General features: G+C 40.8%; 1 protein-coding gene across 6 annotated transcripts in view; it reads right to left on the reverse strand.

The window, feature by feature from the left end:
• The window catches only part of LOC117261067 (teneurin-3), a 193,694-nt gene that overhangs the window by 98,379 nt on the left and 74,355 nt on the right, over nucleotides 1–20,960 (reverse strand). For all 6 annotated transcript variants that reach the window (XM_033633282.2, XM_033633281.2, XM_033633280.2 and 3 more), the window contains one exon: nucleotides 8,720–8,945. In XM_033633282.2, coding sequence (XP_033489173.2) covers nucleotides 8,720–8,945 — 226 coding nt within the window. The remainder of the gene's footprint in view (nucleotides 1–8,719; nucleotides 8,946–20,960) is intronic.

Consider the following 20,960-nt stretch of genomic DNA (forward strand, 5'->3'; position numbering starts at 1 on the left):
GCTAAAAGTCTCACACACAGTGTTTTAAGTGTCCTATAGATCCCAGGAGGATCAGGTTGCCATGGTAACCGCTAATTTAAACACACCAATAAAGTGATAAAGCCGTGTTTGCTCATCAATTATTTGCGCGGCATCTGTGAAGTCTCTGAGTAAGTTTTGTAAAGGCTTTTTTAATCCTGATTCTAGTAAAAGAGCTTGAGAACGGCTAATTGGGCGCATAATCTGAAGCTGAGCAGTTAAGGACTGAAAATCCATGTAGTGGCACTTACTAATCGTAGTTTTCCTGATTATTTGACAGGGACGGTGAGCTAACACGCCTTAACTGTATTAAACCTCTACACTCTGCAACAGAAATGGTCCATCAGTGTCTACGTAGGGTTTTGTGATTATTGGGGTGTCATTTAAATGCTTCATATCACTGAAATCTGCACAACCTCAGCTCAGACGTTATGCAAGTCAATAAAGCATAAATGATAAAAGTATTTAAACTGTGTCATAAAAAAGGGATTTTTTTTCATCATATTTTCCAAAATAAATACACAAGACATATGAATCCAAAAGATTTCTAAATGTAGAAACATAAACAAAAGATTTCTAAACCCTCAACACGTTATTTGAACTGTGTACATCATTTAGCTTTTGAGATGTGTTCATTCTTATGACCAGACTGCACAGGCGTTTTTATCCAGTTTCATCATTCATTCCTCTGGCACCACTTTGTGTTTTGATTGACAAGGAAAACAGAAACTTTAGCATTCTGCTGCAAAAAGAATGAATGTTCTCGCTATTATGGTTTTTATTTTAGATCAAATTGAACAGTATCATGCAAACAACAACCTCCAGTAGCCTTTAAGGGGAAATACCAGCGCCACCGCACATTGGCCACCACATAATTAACTTAACATAACGACGGGATGGCAGACAGGGCAAAGGCCTTAACTTTAAGCTGTGCTATTAAGGTTTTTATTATAGACTGATTTAAACAAATTCATTCAAACTGTAATCTTCCGTTAACTATAATATTCATTTGGTCGGACTTCATGTCTCTGAGGACTTTCCACTCTTAGTGGTATGAAAACCTCCTCAGAGGAGTCTGTAATCAGATAGTCGTTAACAGTTGTAACAGGTTTGTTTTACAAAGGACACATTATAAACCCACACCATAATGCAATGCTCATATTTCAACCCTGCCGCTGATATTTCAGCTACTTCCTAACTCCTGTGAGGATATCTCTGGGCTAAAACCTCCCCTGATCAATTCTTGACTAAAAGAACAAATGTCAGATTTGGATCGTCTGGCTCCTTGATGCCCCGATTGACACGTGCTGTCATGGACAGACAGGGATTCCATTTAAAGGTTACGCCGTGTCACCGCTGGAATGACAATGCTCCCAGCATCGGCAAACCAGGAGAAGTTCAGATTCTTCAATCTGGAACAATCTGTACAGCCGCTGCGGCAGACTCTGTAATACGCAGTTGGGTATGAATTGAGGTCAAAACTTGCACAACGTCGGAGGCGGCAGACGTGCAGTCAGACACACGGGCAAACACGCTCCGCTATCTGGGGAGTTAAGTGTAAGTGGATGCAATCTGATGAGGTAGACAGAAAGAGACGTGATGGTGGGAGTTCATGTGTGTGTGTGTGTGTGTGTGTGTGTGCACTCTATTTGAGGGAGGTGACTACCAATTGCATGTTGCAAAGATGATATGGAGGCAGCTTTGCCTGTATATAAAGGTCTCAAATCTACCTGAGCTCTTATTTATGCAAAGATGTAAGCACATGATGTTCTCATGGGCTCCGAGTCAAACACGCCTGAACTAGAACTAACTTCAAAGGCACATCTGTAGCACACTGTTATAATTTTACTAACAACTAAACAAAAAAACTGTATCAATAAATACCTAAAATAAAAACATATGTTAACAAATCATAAAATAGTGTTTATTTGCACAATTAGGTTGACTGAACAGTCTGAATGCACATATAATTACCAGAAACATATGGCACTCTGTGGGTGGTTAAAACTAGAAAGTCAGCTATATTTCAGTCATTTATATCCCTCATGCTTTGTAGGAGAGAGTGCAGAGTGAAACTAAAAGCTGTCAGAATCTGTGTGTACCAGCGTCACCGAGACAAATTCCCGCACCGGACATTTATTGCACTCGGCGCTTAATGTAATTCTAGTGTTGATGTTTTTCATGTCAGCCTTTTTTTTTTTTTTCTAAAGAGCAGACTGACGGGGTCTAAAGATGAAATGCTGTTGGACATGATTAACAAACAGCAGACCAGTGTAAATGTCTGCAGCTATACACACTGGATGACCGGCTAATTGATTACAGCCAGTGTGATGCAACAAGGCACATTACTATGCTAATCCAGCCAGCCCTAGTGATAGCGATGTGGTGTACTCTGAGTGAGAGAGAAAGAGAGAGGAGGAAAAGAGACAATCAAGAGAGTGTGAGACTGAGAGAGAGAAAATGAATGGCCGTGTGTCAGTATGAGCGCAGTGCGTTTGTGTGCACGCCTGTCTGTCCCATTGAGAAGCCTCTAACACAAAAGCAGCAGCCAGCCTGGTCTCCTCTGCTCTCACAACACTGCTTGTCATCAGGATGACATTTGAAAACATCCTCACAGAGGACAAAAGACCAAACAGTGAGTGGGTGGATTTGTCTACGGCTAAGCTCCAGCTGGAAGGGTGAGAGAGCACACCAGAAACAATGCGAATCGAAGCCCTCAGAATATGTAATCTGCCTATTAGTCGCTGTTCTGTGTTAGCATTAGCATTTCAAGGTGAGAGCTGGAATAATCAGGCCGCTTTAATCCGAGGCTGAAAAAAGACTCCAGATGTGGCGGGCATCTCTGTGGCTCGTTTTCACACTCTCTGCCGTCGCCGTCGCTCTCCCCCAGATCGCCACCTGCCCTCTCAACAGGGGGCCTGCTAGCGGGTGCTATTCTGGTACGGCTAGCTCTGCTCCCGTGTGATGGTATTTCAGTGCTGGGAAGCTTTTCCCTGCCATCCTGCCCACGGAGATCAGTGTGGTGCCATCTTGAGTCACTCCCTCAGAGTGCTCAGATTGTTTGCACATGGAATTTATTATGTTTAACGAGTTTGATTAGGTAGAGCTCAGCTCTTATGTACATACATTTAAGGTGGTCTTTGGAGTCCAACTCCAGGCCTGAGACAGTTACTCTGTGGCAATACAAACCAAATTCTGGTGTATTTCAGCTGCCGCAGGTTAAATTTGTGATGTGAAATGACTTTTTTATGTGGATAAATATTCAGACTGCTCCTCACTATCCGTCCTCTGTTTCTAAAAGCTTTTACATTTGCTGGCAATAATCATCTGGACCAGATGCATTTCATGTTGCCAGCAGCAGCAGCAGTTTATACAGTAGCCTAAAATAAGAGGAAAATATTGCAGAACTCTGGAATCACCACAGAAATGTGTGCTTGGCACTAAAGATGTTGGCAAAATAAATGAAAAGGAAAACACACGAGAAAAAGAAAAAAATACGTCTTGAGGATTACCACTTTGTCTACACCACCATCCACTTTGGCAGGTAACCAGCCATCACTGCAAGCTCCCTCCTATTCCAAAAGGCTAGTTGGCTGGTTTCTTACACATGACTAATCAGTCCTGGTGCGATCCTGACACCATGGCTGCTGTACAAAAAAAAAAAAAAAAAAAAAAAGTTCAATTTTCCTTCCTCTGATGTGAAGCATGACTGTCTGACTCATGATTTACATGCGCATCCCACACAAACAACGACACACACACACAAACCAAATCCTACTTGGATTACCTCTGCTGTTCTTTTTCGCCCCCGAGAACAATTCTAACACGTTTTCCATCAGGAAAATGTACTGTCTGTGGGACACTGTACCACATGATGATTTCAGAGCTGAGACATAATTTCATTTCACAAAAGGACTCCCTTGACACATGAATGCAACGGGGATTGACAGCACATTTATAACTGCAACGTGTGGCTGGGCAGGCCTTCAAAAGACTGAAGATTCTGAAATGTCATAATGACTGTTCTAGCTGAATCTCATTGAATCTAAGTGAAAAAAATGCTGAAGTGGGCTCCAAAGGACATACATATGTAAGAGCAGACGCCTACCTGTATCTTATCCAGTGGAGCACTTATAGAGCTTATAGCTGGCACCATACAGGCGTCAAATATACTAATTTCACACATGCCGCTATAGTCTATTTTAAACAAAGGATTAAGTACTGCTCAAGAATAATTACCGTATATGCGCACTGGTCTCTAGAGGGACGTGGCAATTCATTTTATAATGAAATTCAATGGAATATTTCTAATTGAAAATATCTCACAGAAAAACTATTGCACTGAAGCCAAATGGTTAGTCAGGGAAACCGAAGGGGTTTATTAAAAGTACTCCACACACTTTAAGGATCTGAATGTCCTCTCTGCACTTCAGAATAACAATGAACAGCAAGCAGTATCACTGCTTTGTTGCAAACTAATTGAGCCCTTTAAATGGAGAGGCCTTCGTTAGACTAAAACAGAAAACCTGAAGAAGAGCGATTTCATAGAATTATCTCAAGTGTAAAATCTACATTTCTCATTGCTTTTCAACAGATAACAGGATTTATCCTGATCCATTGTTATAACTTAGAAAATGTTTTTCAGAATTGCTATACTTGGTGTGAATTTTAAACTTTACATCACAAACGAGTCGGCATGTTATCTGTATATGTCTGCAGAATCAGACGTGTTCTGGTCTCAGTTTCTGTAGTCAGTTTGTAGTCCAAGTAGTACTGAGCAATGATGGTTCAACGGCAGGAAAACAGTTTGTGTGGAAAGCCAGACCGCACTGGCCCAAATGCAGTCTCTAAACTCATTGTCTGATGACGATTTGGCTTTATAGCAGCATTTTTTTTTTTGGTATTTACATTCATACACAAACATCTGTTTACAGAGATGAGCTGAAGGAAGAGAAAGTCTTGACCTGGATGTCCGCTGGCTACACTGGATCATCCCGAAATACTGTCCCTCGCCCACAGATGCTTTATTGTCGCCAGATAATAGCCAAAGGGTTCCAACATTGCTTTATACCCAATTTGATATTGCAGTGAAAAACAAAAACAAAACAGTAAATCCCATCTACTTAAACATACACTCCTTTACTAAAAACATTTATATTGAATCTTTTTTTAATATTATTAATCCCTGATGGTCCACCTTGAATAGAAAGAACTAGTCTATGTGGGTTAATGAAATTCTGATATTGTTCAGCACTGTGCATATAAGATGTGACAGTTGGGGCACGTTCAGTTTGAAAACAGTGTACACTGTTGTACTACAGTTTTTTAAGAGTTTAATAATTTTTCCTCAAAAAGGTGTGAAACAGGCTTTGAGGTACGTTTTTTCTTGTTCTGTGGGTGTGTCAGACGTGTTATTCAATCAGCAGCTATGTGTATATGAACCAAATTCTTGTACATCTTTACTTATTGTACACACAATTTTTGTTTTTATTTCACACTTACTTTGGCAGAGTAACATATTTTTTCCGTGCCAATAAAGCCCCTTTGAATAGAATTGAATATAACTCTGCTGTATTAAAAGGCAGAGTACTTGCATTACACAACAGGGTGTTCAACGCACCACTGTTTCCATTTAAATAAAAGTTGTGCTATGTTGTGTCAGAGTTGAACACAGCTTTGGTCTTTGTAGGCTACTTGTTCTGCCCCTCCTCCTCTGTGATTGGGTGGTCGGGTAAAAAGCATCAGTGACGAGTACAGCGTTTACCCAAAGTTTTAACTCTCAGTGACCAGTAAAAGCCCAAAACGTGCAGCACTTAGCACAGAACAGACACTCAGTACCACGTCATAGAACTGGTGTTGGTAGCATAGTATAAATATGATGTGCTCTAATTGCCAAACATTAACAAAACATGCTGGTCTCTGGAGGAAAAAAAACACTTTCTTTTTGATTAGTAAAGGTGGACCTGGCGCTGCAGCTGTACTTGTTGCCATCTTCCAAGTGTTATTGTTGTTCTGCCTTGCTTATAGGCATTCTTCCTCTTCCTTTTTCATTTAACGGCAGACTAAAATGCTTGTCGACGTATGTGCTGCCCTGTTAGGTTTGGAAGAATTGCATCTCCGGAACCTACGGTACTGGGAGAAAAATGAGCCCTGTCACCTTTTCAGAATATTGGCATCGTCTTAGTACTGAAGTTCTTGTGTCCTACGAAAAAGTATGGACTCGTGGATTTTATTACACACTGTAGCCGGGCCCAAGTTTCATTTCCGCTTGATGTTTGTTCACTCTTTATTTTTTCACCGAGCTGTAAAAGAAAGCTTCCATTTGTCTGACGCACATGTTTGATCTTTTTAAAGTGCGAGTGTAAATGAGCCGAAATCTAACTTGGTGTCTTGACACAGCTTTGGCAGCGTGATCACAGTGAGATCAGTGACTTTATTCACTCACCATATAATAATGAGCAGTAGTTACAGTAGTAGTTACTGAGTGCAGCACTTCACTCATTTAAAAGAACACTGAAAGCCATTCACACTGAAAGCTAGTTGGTATTGAGTCAAATTAGAACACTCGTGCTTTGAAGACTAGCACTTTTATGGGAGGTTACACACACATAATTCATTACTGCTAATTGCTGTGAAAGTAGCTAATGCTGTCAAATGAGTGCTTTAGTTTCAAGGAGGTCATGTCAAAGGAAATATACCGAACAAGATCACAACATTGTGATTTATATTTGACACTTTTTTTTTAATCAACGGCCTTGTACAGAATAATTAACTGTCTGCACGTGACCACGTCTGCTGTGCTGCATAGGGAATAAAATGTCAATGTTGAGGATTCAAAAGAAATTCACATCCCAGCGGTACCTGAGGCCACCTGTGTATGCGCTGTGCCACGACTTTGCTGGCCTAAAACCCCCTGAAGGCATCCTAATAAATACTTTCTGGAGCTTCTGTTTACATTTCCCAACCTGGTGGTCTTCTTGACATCTGCAATTACGTGGTGAACCGGGTCTTCCCTTTTGGCCCTGTTGGTTCGCAGCAGCACCTCAGTTCCCACCCACTGACAAGCACTTGATTTAGAGTCCACTGTGGTGATAGTGATTTATGCCTCTGCTGATGATAGGTGTGCACATATTGTTTTGTCGATACGGCTAAGACAGCTCAAGGTCATTGCGCGGTTAGTATTCAATCACTGCATCTTCCCCAGAAAGTGAAACTGTCACTACATATCCCAATTGATTCGGTCAGATCATAAGAGGTTGTTGCTCTATGCTGCCACAGACGAAATACAAAGTTTGCATTCATCGGAGCCTTGGAAAGGAGGTACGCTGTGCCAGGGAAATATCAGGCGAGAATGCAATCATCTACTCGAGGCCATTTCTGAGTCAGAGCGCAATGTACCGCACTTCATTAGCCGGGATATTTTGAGCTCGCTGATTAAGAGAGATGTAACTGATGTTTCAGGAGGAAAACTTGGCAGAGGCCCCTATGACAAAGTAGTATCGTGCACAGCAAATTTCGATATAATACACAATCCCCTCACCAAGTTCCCTGTTAAGTTATAGCCTCTCTGATTTGAACTGGCACGCTCTCTGATACCCACATAGTTCACTCTAATCCTGCACTCTGCTTCTGACTGCAGATCTATCTCATTTAGTGATCAGCCCTTAATTGAGGGTGCATACAGAAAGCAAAGAAACTATGAACACCTGACAACACTATTTTTAACACATGAGAAAAAAAGCATCATGTTTATCAAACTCAGCGGGAACCATATTAAGACATGCACAATTTGTGCCATGATAATTTACCCTGATGAGGAGCAGTCCTTAAAATAGGCCTAAAATCAGCCAAACTTCAATATACAAAAACCTGGAGTGAATTATCATATCATTATCCACCCATGTTTGGAGGGGTAGCACTAAAACCATTAATAAAATCACCAGGTGTCAAGAGTTATTGTTTACTTGGATCATTTTTTGCCATTTAGTCAATGCCAATTCCCAGTGTGTTCCACAGTGCAGCTTATTGCCAGTTGTCATGGGGAGGATGTAGACTCAGACACGCCGACTTCCCAGCACTGCTCTTCAGCAGACAGCAAGAAATGTCACGGCTGGAGTTAACATGTGCTGAGGTTCACACTATCTAGTACTGAACTTCATCCTGCCAAGATGGGTGATACTTATTGTGTGCTTTCCTGAAACCTTTGCAGGTCATGCAAATGATGAAAGTGTGGTGCAGGCAGCGTTCATATAAAGTCCGTAATTCATGTTTGTCAACAAAAAACACACAGCTGGTTCAATCACGACTGGGTGAGTCACTGCTGACCCTGACTGTGAGTTTTATGGATGTGGGCCCAATAGCTGAAAAACACATCAAACGGGCCGCTGGATGAAGCACACAGGTCAGTGGATTTGAGGTAATCAAAATGAGACAAACAAGCTGTCAGATTAAATGAGTAAATAGCAAATGTTCCCTCCTTGATTTTTAAAGGTGAAATTTAAAAAAAATTCCAGAGCCCACCTCATTAATTTCAGCATGAAACTGCAATTGGTCTCAAGTTGAAATAAACACTTAAAAACAACTTGGCCCTGTTCATTTATTTCACATCATTTTGTTTTCTGAGTCAGTGAAAATGGCGTCTTAATAAAGCACCTGGTGCCGAATGTCCCAATTCTGTTGTAGGTCATTGCGGGTCACTCACCTGCTCTCCAGGGCCACATTGCTGCCCAGGACCCAGCTGTCCTGCAGCTGGACGCATTCCGCCGTACTCTGCAAGTCGGCCGCCAGGCCGGCTGTAGGCGGCGGGCTCGGGCTCCTCTGATTGGCCAGTGAGCTGCGGCTCAGGGACGTGATGGACGGGTGCTGCTTGTGTGGGGGCGGGGCTGGTGGCAGAGGAGGCGGGCCTTGCTGACTACATAGATGGTCACCTGTAGTAAAGCAGAGGGAGAGAGACATTAGCATGTTAGTTTGTGTATTCCTATGATTCTCCCTCCACTCAAAAATGTATTAATGTCCCCTAAAATGTCTGACCTCGACTATACTGACTTGTATCTGTGCAAAGTTTATCACGAGAGGTATTTTCAAATTCCTAAAGGAGGTGATGTTTGTGCAGTTCCCTAAAATCTGAGATGTAAACATAAGCTAGATTAGATGCGTCACTAATATGAAAGCCAATCACTGTTTAATATGGGAGATGCATATCAATTGGGAACAGATTTCAACACAACACCAGCAAAGAAACCTGAAACTTCCATTGCAGAGCAGACTTGTCAGTACAGAGTAGAGAGTTAGGATTAGCACAGTGAAAGTTTTCACATCAAACATGGTAGTTTTTAAATGTGAAGTGGACCCGGGTGTTTTCTTCCACTATCTAACAAAAAATAGCAGATATCATTTTATGTTTCACAACCATCAACACTGGGTCAGCCGCTGCCAGTTGGCCTACAAACTAACAAACAACACAAATAAAAGATGCTAACTACACTTAGCATTCTGATGTGGCTGCTAGTCGCAGATTTTGGTGCATAACAGACTGCAAATCTGAGTCTGGGTCTGACTGAGGCTCAAACATGTATGACTAAGTCTCACCAGTGTGTCCTCTAATACTAGCGGTAGCCATCTTTCCAGCTGGCACCAGTATTTATTATGACATCAGAAAGATGTTGGACTCTTACATCAGACAGACGTTAAATTGGAGAATGAAAATTGGGTTTATAATATTTTAAATGTCTAACAAAGTTAGAATTTCACGTTATGTGGAGGTTAACATTATGATGTTTTGTAGACGTCAGATTTTGTTATCCATACCTTATGATTAAATATTGTTACTGTGCACTGACATGGCATGAAGACATTTGGAAGAAGTTGGATTTTGGTTACTTAACAAAACAACTTATAACCAAATCAATCAAATCAATGTTGGAAACAGACGTCCCGACACTGAATGTTGGTCCCCCAATGTCAAAAGGAATTTCAACCAAATAACTGCTCTTTTACCAGTCAACCTAGGGCAACCCGTGCTGGAAAAAGCAAAAGCAAAACACACTGCAAGCACATTTCTCAATGAGGGAGAAATAGCACATCCATTTTCAGAGATTTTCTTGTAACGGTTATGTTGAAAAACCATGCTCAACAAAATATTACATACTTTAAAACGTGTCTGGAGACAGACTTGAAGTAATTTGCTTTGCCGATTAAAATTACACCCAGAGTAAAGAGACTGGATAACGAAGAGACAGCAGATGGGTAAGAGTATGCATCTGCCTCGTGTGTAAGATATGACAGCATACAGCCACCTAACAGACCCAGAAAAGTAAATACAACCAAGAGCAAGACATTAAAATGAGATGCAACCACTGCAAAAAGAAGGGAAATAAGAGCCGTTTTTATGGCGACACACATAATAATTGTCGCAAAACGCCACACGGCTGACAGTTGGGTTCTCTTAAACAGAAGGTCACTTAGAGAGGCAGCTGTTCTTTTATGGGCGCTTAACGCAATGTTTCACGTTTGATTACAGCCAGAGAAGACTCTCAAATAACTAATGACCAGAACATCCATTAGAGCTCTGAGAGAACAGGTTTTCCAATTTCACACAAAGCTGTGTAATTGGCCCCCAGAATGGCATGTGGTGATTATCTATCCATCTTCCCTGTTTAAAAGGTAAAAACCCACAGTGCTGACAATTCTGATTTGCTCCAATGAGCCCCAAATGGGTATCGTCTTTCTTGCCTTACAGAGGGGCTTGGAGAAGATTGAGAAAGCTGGGAGTTGCGTCTTTTAGAAGCTGTTGTTTTGCATTGACAGCATGAATTTTTATAAACCCTAAAGGAGTTAAATTTAGAGCGTGTAAACACTGGAGGTCAGTTCTGGTGCATGATTTAACCTTTGCTTTCTCAGCCATGCATACAGACCTTGTGGACTTAAAACCATGGATCAAAATCTGCTCTGTGCTGTGAGCTAGACAGAACAACTTCATTGAAAGGACACTAGTCGTTGTTTTGAAAGGAGCCTTTAATGACCGTGCAATTTTTGTCCTTGCCTATATGCTCCCACTTTTCACTGTGTCCTTCTATGCATAAAACAAGCTGTTCAATGCAGGCAAATGAGCCTTGTATTTGCATTGTAAGGAGGATACACGTATGCCATTCAGAGCCAGGAAATGATTTTCACAGCTTCAAGCTAAAAACCTTCAGGGCTACTGTGCGTGTAGGCTATTGGTACAACTGAACATTATTTCTCTCATATTCAAAGGGAGGAATACATCAGAAATATAGTGTAAGGAAAGTTGTAATAAGAATGATTACAGAGAGTAAAACTCTTCTCCACAAGATAATTGCAGAGACAGTGGCAGCTGTAATAAAGCTGAGCAGGGGCAGGTTGTACCAATCATTTTCGTGACTGATTACTGGCATGGATTTATTGTTTTTATACCAGAACACATTTTTAGAACATCTGTTTCATCTGCATGGAAACGGACAGACAGATAGATGGATGAATGATTAAAGATGAATGGTGTGGAGCAGAATCAGGAGTGACAAGAGTGCAGAGAGCCGGTGCAGAAGGCCAATCTTAGATTAATTAATTCCCGATTAGACTTTGATCAAACCCAATCAAATATGATCCCCTCGTCACCCCGCATCACCTTGTTCAAAGTCAATTCTGAATCCTAACACATGAATTACCCGTGATCAACTGCAGTATTGGCATTTGAAAAATATAAGGCTGCCATGACTTAGTGATAATGAATACAAGACGTACCACTCATCTCCTGGGCTAGACTGTGAGCCCCATTAGAAAAGTGCTAAGTAGGCTAATAGAAATGTGGATTATCTACCAACACTGGCTGGTTTTACTTCACCTCTGGGCCTTATTCCACTGTATGAGCCCGCAGCAGCCACAAGCTCCACTTCACTTTCCAGCAGAAGCATTTTTCATAATCAGCACACACTAGTGCAACGGTGCAATGTCAATGGAGGGGGTAGAGGGAAATGAAAGAGAGGGGGATAATCAGAGGGGCTCTGGCAAACAGATAATGATACAGGAATGTTGATGGGCAGACAGGATTATTTTTAGAAGTTTTTCTTCACAATCACTTGAGTAAAAAATAATCAAAAGGAAGCTTAAAGGGACAGTTCACACCAAAATAAAATACACATTTTCCCTCTCACTTGTAGCGATATTCATCAATCTAGATTGTCTGGTGTGAGCTGCCGTGTGTTGGAGATATCAGCCGTAGAGATGTCTGCCTTCTCTCTAATATAATGGAACTAGATGGCACTTGGCTTGTGGTGCTCAAAGCACCAAAAAATACATTAAAAAAATTCAACAGCAATGTGTCTTTCCAGAAATCAGGACCAGGTTAGTCGAGATGATCCACAGACCTCATTGTGAGCAGTTTCATGTAGAAACTATTTTCTCTCTAAAGAAGTACGCTCGCTTCATCTACTGATGGACAAGAGGCCTTGTGCTGTGCAAGATGTAAACATTAACCCCTTGAACTCTGCAACAGAAATGGTCCACCAGTGCCTACACTGGTATTTTTACTTACTGTGATATAATTTCTTTGAGCATCTTAAAGGCCCAGTGTGTAAAATGGGTTGAAAACAGTGACATCAGTGGTCAAATTCTAGATTGCAGGGCTCACTCACTCACCCCTCCCGTCGGGTAAATGACGGTGGCCTCGTAGGGACAAAAAGCCTTGCGCAGACACAAGTTTTTCAGGAGTTGGTCTATCTAGCGACGAGGTAAATGTTTATTTAGAAATCTAAACCATGTCACGATATTGTAATGGATCCCTCACGAGCAGGAGACCAGAGTAACGTTTGGGAAAAAGGCCAGTTTATTTGAGCACTCCAAAAACTCCGGTAACACTCCAGGGGGTAAAAGACCGTCCCAAACTCTGACTCTTCTAGCGTAACACACACAGTTTATACACACATACTTGTTTACAGTACCTAGCAGGTACCCCTCCCCTCTCTACTCCACCAATCTCCAGCCCGCACACTGACTGACAGCATAGCCTGTAAACAGAGCTCAGCTGTTTATTTAGCCTAGCAATATCTCCGGACTATAGTAGCTGCAATGGATGACTTTGAACGCGATTTTGAAGAGTTTCTTGTAGCGGACACAGATCCAGAGCCATACCTGTTTGAGCCAGAGCATACAGATGAGGAACTTGGATGCTGAGCAGGTGAGAAGAGAGGCTGAATCCTCCGCTCCCATTTTGCTGCACAGAATGGGATTCGGTGCTACCATTGTTGGGGAGATATATCACCAGGAGGAAAAGCGCCGCAGAGAGTGCATCACAAGGAGTGAAGTTGCGTCTTCTTTTCCTCGCAGATGACAGTTCGGGTTCATTCTCTCCTGTTGCGTGGTAAGTGTGGTCCATTTGCAAACTTTATAACTAAAAAAACTTTTCACTACTCTCTATTGACGAACTACTAACACTCTCTGCTGTTTCCTCCTCCTTCTTCCTTCCTTCCGCTGACTTCATTGGTTTATTTATACACGCGAAACGCGTTCTCTGGCTGGCTGGATTGTCCGCTCGGTCTGTCGTACATACATGGCGGTGCAAGATGGCGACCTCTCTAAAGCAAGGCCCTTGCTATATATATATATATATATATATATATATATATATATATATATATATGTACATACATGGCGGTCCAAGATGGCGACCTCTCTAAAGCAAGGCCCTTGCTATATATATATATATATATATATATATATATATATATATATATATATATATATATATATATATATATATATATATGTATATATATATATATATATATATGTATGTATAAAAGCATAATTATAAGGCTACGAAAACCAAACAAATTTTATTTTATAGCGATTATACACTTATATAAACATATTAATGGGTAGAATATTGAGATTCAGATTTGACAATAAACCATGCCAAATATTACACACTGGCCCTTTAAATGTCTCATATGTCTAATATCTGTACAAACTAAGCTAAAAGGTTATATAAGTCAAAAAACAACAATAATTGATAAAATATTTGAGGTATTTCAAACCACTTAACATAGTGATCCAAAAGATTTCCAAAGGCAGAAACATTAACAAAATATTTCTAAACACTCCAATTTGAACTATGTATATCATGTAGTTTTTGAGATATGGTATTTATTTATTTTTTTAACAGAGTGCAAAGCGTTTTGATAGTTTCATCATTCATTCCTCTGGTGCCACAACGTGTTTTGCACATAAGGTAACATAATGATGTCATCATGACATGCAATGTGATGACACAGAAGACCAAAACCTTGGCTTCCTGCTGCAGAATAAATGCTCTAGCTATTATGGTTTTTATTTTAGATCAATGTAAACAGGACAAGGTAAACAATAATCTCCTGCAGCTGTACGTGGGATGTCTGTTTTTAAAGAATTAGTTGCTACCTCCTTGGATAAGCTGTAATGTTAGCTAGCTCAGTGGTGCTAAGTGAGCTAGCAATGGATACATGCTTCCTTCTACACTGTGATACTGCTGTCGGGTTTAGTTTGGTAGAAAGAAAATAGTTCCAACATGTAACTGCTTACAGCAATGTATGTTTTTAGCATAGAGTACCATCTAGTTCCATAATATTGGAGAGAAGGCAGATATCTCCAACATTTGGCAACTCACTCCAAAACAATCTAGTTTTATAAATAGTGCTACAGGTAAGAGGAACAATATGTATTTTTGAGTTTTGGGTGACCTCTCCCTTTAATGTGCATTCCAAGTCATTAAATGAAATGAGATTTCAGTGGCAATACCTGCAGCCTCCTCTTAAAAACATGATATAGAGGTTGCCCGGTAGCTCAGTGGGTAGAGCGGCATCCCATGAACAAAGGCAATGTCCTTGCCGCAGCAGCTGCAGGTTTGATTCCAACCTGCTGCATGTCCTCCGCTCTCTCTCTCCCCCTTTCACACTGTTGTATCACATAAAGGCAAAAGCCAAAAAAAAAAAATCTTTAAAAAAAACAAAAACAAGATGATAAAGACCTCTCTTTTGTAGAATATATCTACATCTGTCTTTATTCTCCTGTACATCTTATTATCACACCCACACATGACACAGTCAATCACAGTAAACAGTCCACCCTCCCTTTACCCATTACAAATAAAGATACACGACAGATATTGCACAAATCTGTGCCCATTTATCTTCATGTCTACATATTGATCTATTGGCATAGATGCAAGTCAACATCTTGATTGTCCTTGTTTAGTTTGCAGGCTGTCCCACTGCTGCACTGCTTGTATTGAGAGGTTGATGTCACTGTACAGTATGCTGCATTTTCAAACACATAAAAATATATGTGATGCAGGTGCATTATTGTTGATGGGAATAGTGCCGGCACAGCAAGCACAGAGATGAGTTTCAACAAGTCCAAACAGTCTCAATATCACAATTTTATGGTCAGTCTTGAATCAATTTCTGATGAATCAATGTGTTAAAAGGCATGCCTGAACTGTTACAGGAAACGAAACTTGTTTTTTTTTTTTTTTTTTTTTTAGGTGAAAGCACATGCTGAGCATAACACAAAACACAAAATCCAAAGAGCCTTCAGAGGCGTAGGATTTGACATGCAGCAAATCTGACTGCATAATCCCACAATGAACTACAGGAACATAAAACCCCATGAACTGACTTAAACCTACTGTGTGCATACTTTGCAAAAAGCACATAGAAGCTCTGGGGTATAAATAAGGTCTTCCACTTGCTGTGTCTGACTTAGCTGTAAAAATAATAGTGAAACAGTGCTTCAGTTTTGATTTCTGCAAAGCTAAAGAATCAAAACAAAGTCTCAACTACTAAAACACAAATCTGAGAATACAACATCTGAACACAGAATGTACAGTTGGCTTGGAAGAAGTGAGAAAAACATGAATCCAAATAATTATTTCTGTCTTTATCCTCAGAAGCTTAAAGATGCAGTGCTTTGCAGACAGGAACGAGGTTGCTATGCTACAATCAGTGGATTGTCCCTCTTTGACCACGTGTGATCCAACAGCCTTACAAAGAAGCTGCTTATTTAATATTTCCAAATGAGAAACAGAAATTGTTGGTTTCACCATTTTATAAATGGCACAAAAATGTGCCAAAGTTCAGCAATTGCACCAGATCCACCATATTATATTGGAGAAGAAGCAACAGCTGTGAGAGCTAATCTAAAATGGCTTCTCCCTCACCTTTCGGATCAACGAATATACCCACACACCTCTCGATATATCAGCAGAGCACGTATAAAAACTACACTGGTCACTTAAGCCTTTGAGTTATTACTGAACACCAAATTATGCCCTTTTAAGTATTTAGATCTGAAACCTGAGTCCTTGTGGATTTTGAATGATTAATTATGCAAACATTCCTCTCAGTTAAAGGATGCTCTCATCCCCTTAATCTTTATTTATGGGAGGTCAAGATCAGATGGTGCAATAGTTGCATTAAAAAAAAAAAAAAAGAGAGACTTGTTTACGGTTTCTCTGTGCAACCAATCAAGGAAGTGCTGGCTTCACAAGTCTGAATTTTTATATGAAGAATTACCATTTTAATTGCACCTTTCATTTACAGCTCCATGTTTCAGCTCAGATATCACTGACAGTCTGGACTGTGTGCTGGTCATTTATTTAAAAATATGGACCCTGAAGAATATATGACACCATGTGTTTGCTCGTGTAGTCAATTTCCCTGCACACAGTGGGTGTCAGTTTGTCTGAGCCATAACCTCTATGAGATTCCATGTAACTCAGTGAGCAAAATGTAGCACCAACAGAGCCGTGGTTCAGTGTTCATTCTCTGTGTACTTCCCTGGCAGAGTTGGAGTTGGAGCCACGGGGGCAAAACCGTCCCAAAATACGGGCTTTTGGCACTGTAGCACTTTGAATTAGATTATCCACTGCCTTGCATATGTTGGATTGTGTGTTTTAAAAAGAATACGCAAGCTAAACAATAAGCCTTTTAAGAAAGCTTGGCATCGTCTTCCATCAGGACACACAGGGAATTAAGCTGGCCTTTAAAGTGCAGGCTCAGTGACTGAGAAGGCAGATGAAACAGCTGTGTGGTTTATGGGGTTTTGCTTTGAAATCAGATCAAGACGGATGCCTCCTTTGCATAATTCCTCAACGTCAGCTTGTCATCATCTCCATCAGCAACATGCTTTAAAGGACCTTTGTGATTAATACTGCACGCCAGCGCTGAAATGACAGACTCATTCCCTTCTTAATGATGCTTGCAATATCTATCAAGCAGCGTTTTATGAAGCATTGATACTTTTACAGAAACACTTCCTGGAGTAGACCTTTGTTTTAGTTGCTCATAATACTCTGTTTTTAGAGGTTTGTGGTCTTGAGCCTCAGTCTCCCATATCTTTTTAGTTTTTTTTTCTTCATTTTTTTTCTTAAGAGAGGCCCTAAGAAAAGTCTCTGTTCTTAAACTGCAAAATTGTTTGCACCTGTGGTTTTATCATGATGACTTCCATTGTCCTCATATGCCCACAGCATGTGCCAGTTGATCCTAATTAGTATAGGTAAATGCCCCAGTGTCCCCATAAAAGGGTCTGAGACTGCAGGGCTGTGTGCATACAGACACTGACGAGGACGAAGTATAAAAAGAAGATGAGAGAAACAAGTCAAGAGTGCCCAAACAGAGACTAAATGGGGTGGAGCACTGGACTTCAAACATAAAAAACAAACCCCCTGTTTCAAAGATGAGTTACTTCTGCAGAAAGTGAACACCAAACAAGCTGTCACATTCAGTAGCATCAGGAGTGGGTATAAAATGACACAAAAAAAAATGCATGCGATGCTAAAAATAAAGTAAACCGCAAACTTTATGCATTATAGTAGCACAACTGTCAGGACTTAGGACAGAGTCAAGCACCACAGCGCTCTCCAAGGAGTGCATGTGTGTGTTTAAAAAGACAGTGAGGCAGTGGTGTAGTGGAGGGTATACACAGGTATTCAGGGTATATACAACTTACTTTTTTTCTTCCACTGAAACACTAAGGAGGGCTTACCCACTTCTTCCTCGGTAACCTACCCATCTACCTAATAGTACACCCTCTTCATTAACTACCACTAGACCACTGAAGACAGAGGGGAAACGAAGATGAAGGTAGGCTTTTTCATGCAATGTTTCTGTAAGTTATTAATAACTTACTTGCAACGCTGCTTCGTCAATTGTGTTGCGCCTACACAAAACCCTTTTGATATTTTCTAGCATGATCAGTCACTAATTATTGGAAGGCATGGCTCCTGATAACAACTGTTGTGAAACCCATAACAAAGAAAGATAATCAAAATAACATTCTAAATAATACAAATATTATTGTCGTATGAATCCTATAATATTATATAACTGTAAACTGTATCAGTACACAGGTGTCAGCACAAAATGTGCGTGTAAGTGCTCTCGAGTGTGTGTAAATTTTGTTGTCACCTAAGAACAAACCCTAAAGAAGACAACATTGGGAAATCTTTGTGAAAACTACCTAAGTGGGTTTTAAAAATACATTTCTTCTTAAAGGCATGCTAAGCACCATTGGGCATCATTTTCTGTTTAACAATGTTATCAAACACAATGGAGCTAGCTAGCCCGTCCCCCATTGTCCTCCGTGACTCTGTCATGAACGAGCGATAGCTGCTAGTTACCCTGGATTTACACACCTGTTCAAGGGGTAGTGCACCCAACATGAACATTCAGCCATTATCTACTCATCCTCATGCTGCTGGAGGCTCAGGTTAAGTTTTACAGTCCTCACGACACTTGTGGAGATCCAAGGGGAGAGGAGGTAGCAACAAAACTCCACCTAATGGAGGCTTATGGCACCCCAGATTCAAATGTCCGAAAAAACATAACTGAAACCACAAAATATCTCCATACTGCTTGTCCATAGTGATCCAAGTGTCCTGAAGCCCCGACATAAAAAGTTATTTGGAAAAACGTCATTTGAACTCTGTTTTTAGCCTCATTGTAGCCTGTAGCTCTAACTGCCTCTCTGTGCACTGCGTTCACGTGTGTGTGCTTGCGCAAGACCGTGAAACAGGGGCACTGTGTTCATGTGTGCGTGCTTGCGCAAGACCGTGAGACATGGGCACTGCGTTCATGTGTGTGTGCTTGCTTTCACTGCTCTTGCGCTGGCTGGTTGGTACAGCCTGGACCCAAATGTTTTTGTTGCCATTTGCGGAGAATGGGCTGCCGACAGAGACCGGACTTTTTCACAGCATATTCAGATGACATGTAGCTAGTGGATCATGAGGAGATGTTTGCTGTATGTGACAAAAACGTTTCAAGCTAAGGAAGACTTAGAGGGCCTTTAAGAACAGTTGGTAAATAAGACCCATTGACTCTACACGGAGTTTTTACAAGAGGAAAGTTGAGCAGGGAAATACCCCACAAAATTCAGTTTCCTTATAAAACAGCTTCTTTCTGATACAGTAAAATGGTTTGGGCTCGTCCGTTAATAGAATCCAGCCCATTTTAAATAACTGTGTCAGAGGCTATCACTGTCTGCAAGCTGAGTTCACATTTCACCACATTCCTTTTAAACTTTCTGATGCCACTTCTTGATACTGGGATGTTTAGGCCTATTAGGATTCTATGATGTTCACTCCTTTGAAAATATCTTTTTTTGATGAAAGCATTGACAAGCCTTGAGTACTGCGCATAATGTTCCAACACTGAGTCGGGACACAATTAAAAGCCGTTTTGCACTCACTAAGCTTGGCAAGCTCGGTGAAAGCCTTTTCATATTCATTGTGTAAGTAATGCAAAAGGTCTTGTGCCATTTTACTCTCCATTAAGAGACTGATTCAACTGCTAATGGAATTGAAAGGGCATTTGCTTTGACTGGCTTGCCCTTCACCAATAGGAAAATTGCAGTATGTGTGCATCACAAGAATTCCATCAAAATAGATCACGTAACTCATAGAGGCCACAGCTCTTCTATTACTGCTTATGGTTTGTATTTTTATAGAAGAATATTCATAATCGCATCAAGACATGCGGCTCAAAGTTTGAATTTCAGAATAGTAAAACAAAAAGAGAGACGGCTAGCAAAATCCCTGTTTGACTTTATATGGAATGAATAATGGATGAATTCCAGGATAAAACATGCCATTTGGACCAGGTAGGATGTTTATATATGTCAAATCAATAAATTCATTCTCATCAACACCCGGTTTTCTATTTGCCTCGGCACAGCTCTGGCGCCTGGTTGAAGGCAATATTCTTTAGTAGAAAGAGAGACAGCAGCTTCTCATTGGGAAGCCCTGACGGTGGGATAGGATGGTGGTGTTTAAGGGAGGGGGGCTGTACCCGGTGGAATTCAGGACCATTTGAACAACCTTGCCCTTGGTGAGTTTTGGGGATTTACTCTGCAAAGAGAGTTGGCAATTTTCAGTGGCTTGGGGTTTTGAGAAAAAAAAAAGAAGCTGTGTGAATTCCATCATATTTCCTGCCAGAGTACCTTCACTGCTCTCACAGCCTTGCCCACTCTTCTCCTGGCTTTCTATCTGATCAAAGACAGAAATTTCTTTTAAGCTTTTTCTCTGCAGGGGAACCAGGATGTAACCAATATTTCAAGGATTACATAATCATTGCATTATAGAAAGAGACATCATTCCATTTACCCATACATAATGTGCCCCTACTCAGTCATATAGCGGGCATTCATCAACGCACATTCGATGCAAATCCTAGACTGCCATTCATCTAAAATGTATGATTTGTAAATACACTTACAAAATTGAACCCGCTGAAGATGCACTGTGAATATAAGCAGATTCACATCGCTGTTTGTCCATCCCCTCCTCTCCGTCTCTCCTTCTCTCTCCCCCAGACATTGCTACAGATGGCAGATCATCATACAGATGATGACTGCTTAGCAGTTCTTTCTGACAGCTCTCCGATTACATAGCAATT

The sequence above is a fragment of the Epinephelus lanceolatus genome, chromosome 7, assembly GCF_041903045.1.
Source record: "Epinephelus lanceolatus isolate andai-2023 chromosome 7, ASM4190304v1, whole genome shotgun sequence".
Classification (NCBI taxonomy): Eukaryota; Metazoa; Chordata; class Actinopteri; order Perciformes; family Serranidae; genus Epinephelus; species Epinephelus lanceolatus.